The sequence below is a fragment of the Octopus sinensis genome, linkage group LG14 (genome assembly GCF_006345805.1).
Source record: "Octopus sinensis linkage group LG14, ASM634580v1, whole genome shotgun sequence".
NCBI lineage: Eukaryota > Metazoa > Mollusca > Cephalopoda > Octopoda > Octopodidae > Octopus > Octopus sinensis.
In genome coordinates this window covers 50,531,870-50,539,657 of record NC_043010.1, presented here as the reverse complement: position 1 = coordinate 50,539,657, position 7,788 = coordinate 50,531,870, and the positions used below count along the sequence as shown (strand labels likewise).

Genomic DNA, 7,788 nt, shown 5'->3' with positions numbered 1-7,788 from the left:
CTCCAAATTATTAAGTCTTATCAGCGTGGATAGGATTTCATTCTTAGTTCCTTAATTCAGAAGTGTAACTTCCTTAAATGTTCATTCCGTCTCATAGAGAATTTATGGAATTTAATGTTCCTCACAGGATTGTTCCTAACAAGATGTTATTGTTAATAAGAAAGGCAGTGCAGGAAGAATAGTAAATAACAATGGAAAAACTCTGAATAATAGGTATAATAGTAAGGAGTGTGCGCAGCTATGCGAACCAAAAAAGAATTAGCATTAACAGGACCATTATAATCAACAGGCAGTATGCAGATAAAAATAAATAGAAATAATGATATAGATAATAAAATCATTAACAACGATAATTACGATGATAAGGGTATCAGGAAGGATCTTTTCGATTTGAACGGCAGTTTTTTAAAATAATTTCCACGTAACTAAACACTTTTAAACTCTTAAACTTCGTATACTGGTAGAATGTGTTTATAAAACATCTTTTTCTCTTGGCTTTATTGAGAAAATTCTATAGTTTGTAAGATATTTGTTGTTTTATTTTTCTTCAAATTCTGCAATTTCAACCAATCAATGACGTCTATTGAGGTGAAAACATTCGGTGCCGTATGAATATGTCCCTCGTTTAAGAAACAGATTGGGTTTATTTACATTTCTGAAGAAAAAAAGATACCCTTCCCCCAACCCCTAACTCTAAAACAGATTGAAATGCAATAGATCGATACTAGGGTCATAACTATGGGTGACAATTTCATATAACACCGCTAGAAAAACTGCTGCTCAAACCGAAAAGATCCATCAGGAATAGTAGTAGCAATAACAGAGAGAGCAAAGAACGTAGAAATAGAATAAAAAATAACGTGATTCAGTCCTGAAGGCTGAACTTGTTTCTCCTCAGAGCATTAATAATATTTTTATAAAAGGGGATATATGCGGCAATATTAACTATGCTATTAGTCCTAGAAAGCGGAGACCTCTCTAAAGACAGATTATATGGTATAATGCTCCATAGGCGCAGGAGTGGCTGTGTGGTAAATAGCTTGCTTACCAACCACATGGTTCCAGGTTCAGTCCCACTGCGTGGCACCTTGGGCAAGTGTCTTCTGCTATAGCCTCGGGCCGACCAATGCCTTGTGAGTGGATTTGGTAGACGGAAACTGAAAGAAGCCTGTCGGATATATGTATATATATATATATGTATGCGTGTGTATGTTTGTGTGTCTGTGTTTGTCCCCCTAGCATTGCTTGACAACCGATGCTGGTGTGTTTATGTCCCCGTCACCTAGCGGTTTGGCGAAAAGAGACCGATAGAATAAGTACTGGGCTTACAAAGAATAAGTCCCGGGGTTGAGTTGCTCGATTAAAGGCGGTGCTCCAGCATGGCCGCAGTCAAATGACTGAAACAAGTAAAAGAGAAAAGAGAGAGATACATGTCCCGTGTAGTCGCAAATATACCAGGTAAATTTTCATGACCCTACACAAGCATTTCCCACCATCAAATATACTAGAATCTTGTTACAAGATCATCTTTTAGTGGTAAATATTAAGTAGAGTCCTTCGTCTCTGATTTAATTTAGTCTCTTTCATCTGGGATTTTATTATATATTTTTTATTTTTTTAAACTCGCTTTATTTCATCTTATCCAAATTTGGAATATAATTATTCCTAATATATAGTCTTCTAATGTGTAATGGAATATTCTCTTAGTGAATTCCATATTTCCAACCTTTTCCCTTAGAATTCTTATTAACTGATTCTGACTTCTCTTATTCATTGTGTGTATGATATATCGAGAGCTGGCAGAAACGTTAGCATGCCGGGTGAAATGCGTAGCCGTATTTCGTCCGCCGCTACGTTCTGAGTTCAAATTCCACCGAGGTCGACTTTGCCTTACATCCTTTCGGGGTCGATAAATTAAGTACCAGTTACGCACTGGGGTCGATATAATCGACTTAATCCCTTTGTCTATCCTTGTTTGTCCCCTCTCTGTTTAGCCCCTTGTGGGTAGTAAAGAAATAGGTATTTCGTCTATCTTTACGTTTTGAGTTCAAATTCCGCCGAGGTCGACTTTGCTTTTCATCCTTTCGAGATCGATAAATTAAGTACCAGTTCCGTATTGGGGTCGCTCTAATCGACTGGCCCCCTCCCCCAAAATTTCAGGCCTTGTGCCTAGAGTAGAAAAGAATATATCGAGAGATGTTATGAATCAAATTACAATTTGGATGGCCGTTGACTCTCAAGAGTTCCGCCGCCCTTTGACGGGTTTTGTTTTTCATCCCGCAGGGTGTCCAATAAACACTCTCCACACCAAGCAAGCTTGGTGGGGTTGCCGGTTTAGTCGCCGACGATCCGACCATGCAACAGGTTGTACAGGGTTACATGTTACCAGTAGCACTCGAAAGTGACTTGACATACATACATATGTGGCTTAGTGGCTAGGGGCATTCGGCTCATGATCGTAAGGACGTGAGTTCAATATCCGGCGGCACGTTGCGTCCTTGAGCAAGACACTTTATTTCACGTTGCTCCAGTCCACTCAGCTGGCGAAAATGAGTAGTACCTGTATTTCAAAGGGTCAGCCTTGTCACACTCTGTGTCACGCTGAATCTCCCCGAGAACTACGTTAAGGGTACAAGTGTTTGTGGAGTGCTCAACCACTTGTTCGTTAATCTCACAAGCAAGCTGTTCCGTTGATCGTATCAGCTGGGACCCTCGTCGTCGCAACCGACGGAGTGCTCCTCACATACATACATATTAAATTCCATTCTATTTGAAGAACCTGATGTACAGAAGAACCTAATATATATACGGGAAAATCTCATATACTGGTGCACATTGAGTACACGAGCAGGAACATTTGTGAATATTGGAGTCATTGCTTACGGAGACATAAACACACCAATACCGTTTGGGAAACGGTGGTGAGGGGCACACACCGATACAAACACACACACACACACACACACACACACACACGCGCGCGCGCGCGCGCGCGCACACACACACACAACTGGCATTTTTTCAGTTTTCTCCTGCCAAATCCATTCACAAGGTTTTGGTTGGCCCGAGGCTATAGCAGAAGACACCTGGCCAAGGTGCCACGCAGTGGGACTGAACCTGGAACCACGCAGCTTGATAATGATTATTTAAAGTCTTCATGTACTTTTACACGGCTTAAATAACCCTTTAATAATGTAGTTGCTATTTTGAACTTTCTTTTGGTTCAAAGAACGCCTTTTTTTCCCCCCTTCTTATCAGAATCTTTAAGTTATCATTGTGACTTTGTATCAAATGGAGTCTATTCTAAAAGGCAAAGAGGTTTGCAATGAAAAGTTTCCCCGTTACAAAACGAAATCCACGCCGTGCCTTGTCATGTGTTGCTATCTCTAGGTCAACGCTGCTTTGAATATAAAACAAACCATAAAATCTTTAGGTTCAAATGGTCAGATAATATAATAGACACTTGAAGTGGAATGCATTTATTTGCTAGATTGCTAGACGTATAGATGCATGCATATACACATACATATATATATATATATATATATATATATATTATATATATATATATATATATATATATATATGTATGTATATATGTATATGTATATATATATATAATATATATATATATATATATATATATATATATATATATATATATATATATATATATATATATATATATACAAGCACACATACATACTCCTACTCTCACACTGATAGGTGTGTCTGTATGTGTATGTATGTATGTATGTATGTATGCTTTGGTGATGAATAAATAAATAAAAATATACATAGTAACACGAGACTTAAACAAAATACACACAAAACAACATAAAGCATGTCTGTTCAAATGTTAAAGTGACTGCGTGTGTGTGTGTGTGTGTGTGTGAATATGTGTATGTGTGTGTGTACATAAATATGCACATGCATAATTACATACATATATGCACACACACACACACACACATTCACCTACACGCAGACGTATTAACATTTAAACAGGCACGTTTTTATTTCATTGTTTTTGAGTGTATTTCGAATATTTAATTTTTGTATTTACTGTGTATATTTTTTGTATTTATTTATTTATTTATTCGTCGCGGAAGTATATATAAAAGCCTCAGATATAGCTTCAGTTCGAGCCATTTTGTTATTTCATTGTCCCTTACTGCTTGGTGAGAGAAAAGGAAGAAAAGGAAGGAGAAGAAGAAGAAGAAGAAGAATTTCATAAGTTACAAGAAGCTATAGAAAAAGAAAATGAAGAGCTTTATTTGCGTTGTATTAATTTTGTGCTTCTCATCGATCCACACACAAAAATGTAAGTTATAATCATTTTCTTCATATTAAAAATTACTTAACCCTCGTTTAGGTAGCAAATTAACAGAATCGTGAGTGAGCTAGACAAAATGACAGCTTTTAAAAGCGGTGGGCTGGCAGAAACGTTAACACGCCGGGCGAAATGCGTAGCCATATTCCTGGCTCAGTGGTTAGAGCGTCGAGCTTACGATCGTGAGGTTGTGAGCTCGAATCCCGGACCGGGCTGCGTGTTGTGTTCTCGAGCAAGGCACTTTATTTCACGTTGCTCCAGTTCACTCAGCTGTAGAAATGAGTTGCGACGTCACTGGTGCCAAGCTGTGTCGACCTTTGTCTTTCCCTTGGATAACACTGGTGGCGTGGAGAGGGGAGGCTGGTATGCATGGGCGACTGCTGGCCTTCCATAAACAACCTTGCCCGGACTTGTGTCTAGGAGGGTAACTTTCTAGGTGCAATCCCATGGTCATTCATGACCGAAGGGGGTCTTTACCCTTATTCCGTCTGCCGTTACGTTGTGAGTTCAAATTCCGCCGAGGTCGACTTTGCCTTTCATCCTTTCGGGGTCGATAAATTAACTACCAGCTACGCACTGGGGTCGATGTAATCGACTTAATCCGTTTGTCTGTCCTTGTTTGTCCTTTCAGTGTTTAGCGCCTTGTGGGTAGTAAAGAAATAGGTATTTAAGGCGGCGAGCTAGCAGAAACGTTAGCACGCCGGGCGAAATGCTTAGCGGTATTTCGTCTGCCGTTACGTTCTGATTTCAAATTCCGCCGAGGTCGGCTTTGCCTTTCATCCTTTCGAGGTCGATTAAATAAGTACCAGTTACGCACTGGGTTCGATATAATCGACTTAATCCATTTGTCTGTCCTTGTTCGTCCTCTCTGTGTTTAGCTCCTTGTGGGTAGTAAAGAAATAGAAATAGGTATTTCGTCTGCCGCTACGTTCTGAGTTGAAATTCCGCCGAGGTCGACTTTGCCTTTCATCCTTTCGGGGTCGATTAAATAAATACAAATTACTGATTAGGGTCGATATAATCGACTTAATCCGTTTATCTGTTCTTGTTTGTCCTCTCTGTGTTTGGCCTCTTGTGGGTAGTAAAGAAATAGGTATTTCGTCCGTCTTTACGTTCTGAGTTTAAATTCCACCGAAGTCGACTTTACCTTTCATCCTTTCGGCGTCGATAAAACAAGTACCAATTTAGTACTAGGGTCGATGTAATCGACTTAACTACTTCTAGGTATGAGCATAAAAACTACATCCCTCTGCCAAGCCATGTCGAACTTGTGTAGCAGAGTAGTCTCATCAAACTAGTATGATTTCAAGCTCAAATTCATGGCCTCTACATCAAACCGTTGTTGGTGGAGAGAACACGATGGGACTTTCATCCTTCCGTTAACTGAATGTGGGCAATCCAAACCAATTCAAGATAACATTTGAGGGCTCTTTAGCCGATATTTCTTTGTAGGTCGAATGATCGCATAAAGGTCCCATTCTTGCCACACATTTTTTATTGGAGGGAAAGGGTACTGGGTTAGTTTTTATAATTCATTTTCCCAATAAAGGAAAAAAAAATGAGAAGCAAAGTTGGTCTTTTAATGATTTAAACTTTGGTTATGAATAAAAAGGGTAAAGGCCCTCTTTGGTCATGAATTGTCATGGAATTGCACATAGAAAGTTACCTTCTGTGGCACAAGTCCAGGCAAAGTTGTTTATGGAAGACCAGCAGTTGCCCATGCATACCAGCCTCCATTGTCCATGTTACCGATATTGTCCCAGGGAAAAGCAAAGGCTGATACAGCTTGGCACCTGTGACATTGTAACTCATTTCTACAGCTGAGTGAACTGGAGCAATGTGAAATAAAATGTCTTGCTCAAGAACACATCACATAACCTAGTCCGGGAATCGAACTCGCTACTTCATGATTATGAACCCGACGCTCTAACCACCGAGCCATGCGCCTTCAAGATAGGAATAAATGTAACTGAATACTGCAAGGCATTTGGTCCATGATTCCACCACTGGACGATCCAGTCCAGTTCAACGTAACATTTGAGGGCTCTTTGGTTGATATTTCTTTGTAGGTTGATTGATCAGATGGAGGCTCCCTTCTTGCCACAAATTTTGTATTGGAGGGAAAGGGTACTTGGCTAATTTATATTGTTCATCTTCCCAATAAAGAAAAGGAAAAGGATAAGAAAAGGTGTGTAGTCTTATGATTTGAACTTGGGATAGGAATAAATGTATCTAAATACTGCAAGGCATTTGGTCAACGACTCCACTGACTCTATCATCATACACCACCCTAACACTTGTCTATGTTGCCCCACTGATTCTAACATTTAGCAACCTAACCTTAACCCTTTCGTTACTGTATTTATTTTGAGATGCTCTTTCAATTACTTTAAATATAACAAAGAATTTAGTAAAATAACTTAGTTATCGTTCAGCTTGTGTTAGGAACATAAATTGTGGCTAAGGTTTGGTGGAAGCTTTTAATTCAAGACTTATGAAAACAAGACATTTGTACTCAGAGCCAGAGCCAGTTTCAGCCGGGTTTGTAACGAAAGGGTTAATCCACACCACCCCACTTATTTCTAACATTACTTACTTTAGCACTGGCCTTTGTCATTATTTATTCTGTCACCCAAGGCTACATAATGTATTTTGTCCACCACTCCCCCGATTCTGCCAGTCCACTGACCTTGAAAACAGTAATTAATAATAATGATTACTATCAGAGGTAGAAAGCCATACATTTCTAAGGCCAAGATCGAGCTGGCAGAAACGTTAGCACGCCGGGCGAAATGCTTAGCAGTATTTCGTCTGCCGCTTCGTTCTGAGTTCAATTTCCGTCGAGGTCGATTTGCCTTTCATCCTTTCGGGGTCGATAAATAAAGTACCAGTTACGCATTGGATCGATATAATCGACTTAATCCGTTTGTCGTGGGTAGTAAAGAAATAGATATAAAGTCTTATTTGGATTGTCTTTGTCTGCACTCAACAAATTTGTGCCACACTCAACAAATTAATGCTAACTTCACTTTACAGTCGAGCTGTAGATATAATAAAGAATTAAATGCCTTTTGTCACGCTACTAGTGTTCATCTGGCTGTGTGTTAGATAGACAAGCATATGTAATTTAAGCAATGTTACGATATTAGTATATAATACCAGTCATGTGTGTGTGTGTTGTGTGTGTGTGTGTGTGTGTGTTTATTAAGCTGTAACGAGCAGAAGAAACACAATGGCACACACTCACTTGTGACATCATGGACTTTTACCGAAAGATTGCCATAATTTATATATTTTATCGACATCGATATAGGCATAGGAATGACTGTGTGGTAAATAGCTTGCTTATCAACCACATGGTTCCGGGTTCAGTACCACTGCGTGATATCTTGGGCAAGTGTCTTCTACTATAGCCACGGGCCGACCAAAGCCTTGTGAGTGGATTTGGTAGACGG

At 39.5% G+C, this 7,788-nt stretch overlaps 1 protein-coding gene across 1 annotated transcript in view; it reads left to right on the top strand.

The window, feature by feature from the left end:
- Nucleotides 1-3,992: 3,992 nt before the first annotated feature.
- Nucleotides 3,993-7,788, top strand: part of LOC115219476 — a 13,037-nt gene continuing 9,241 nt past the window's right edge. Inside the window, exon 1 of the mRNA XM_029789646.2 lies at nt 3,993-4,324. Within this exon, the coding sequence (XP_029645506.2) occupies nt 4,264-4,324 (61 nt within the window). The 5' untranslated portion in view covers nt 3,993-4,263. The remainder of the gene's footprint in view (nt 4,325-7,788) is intronic.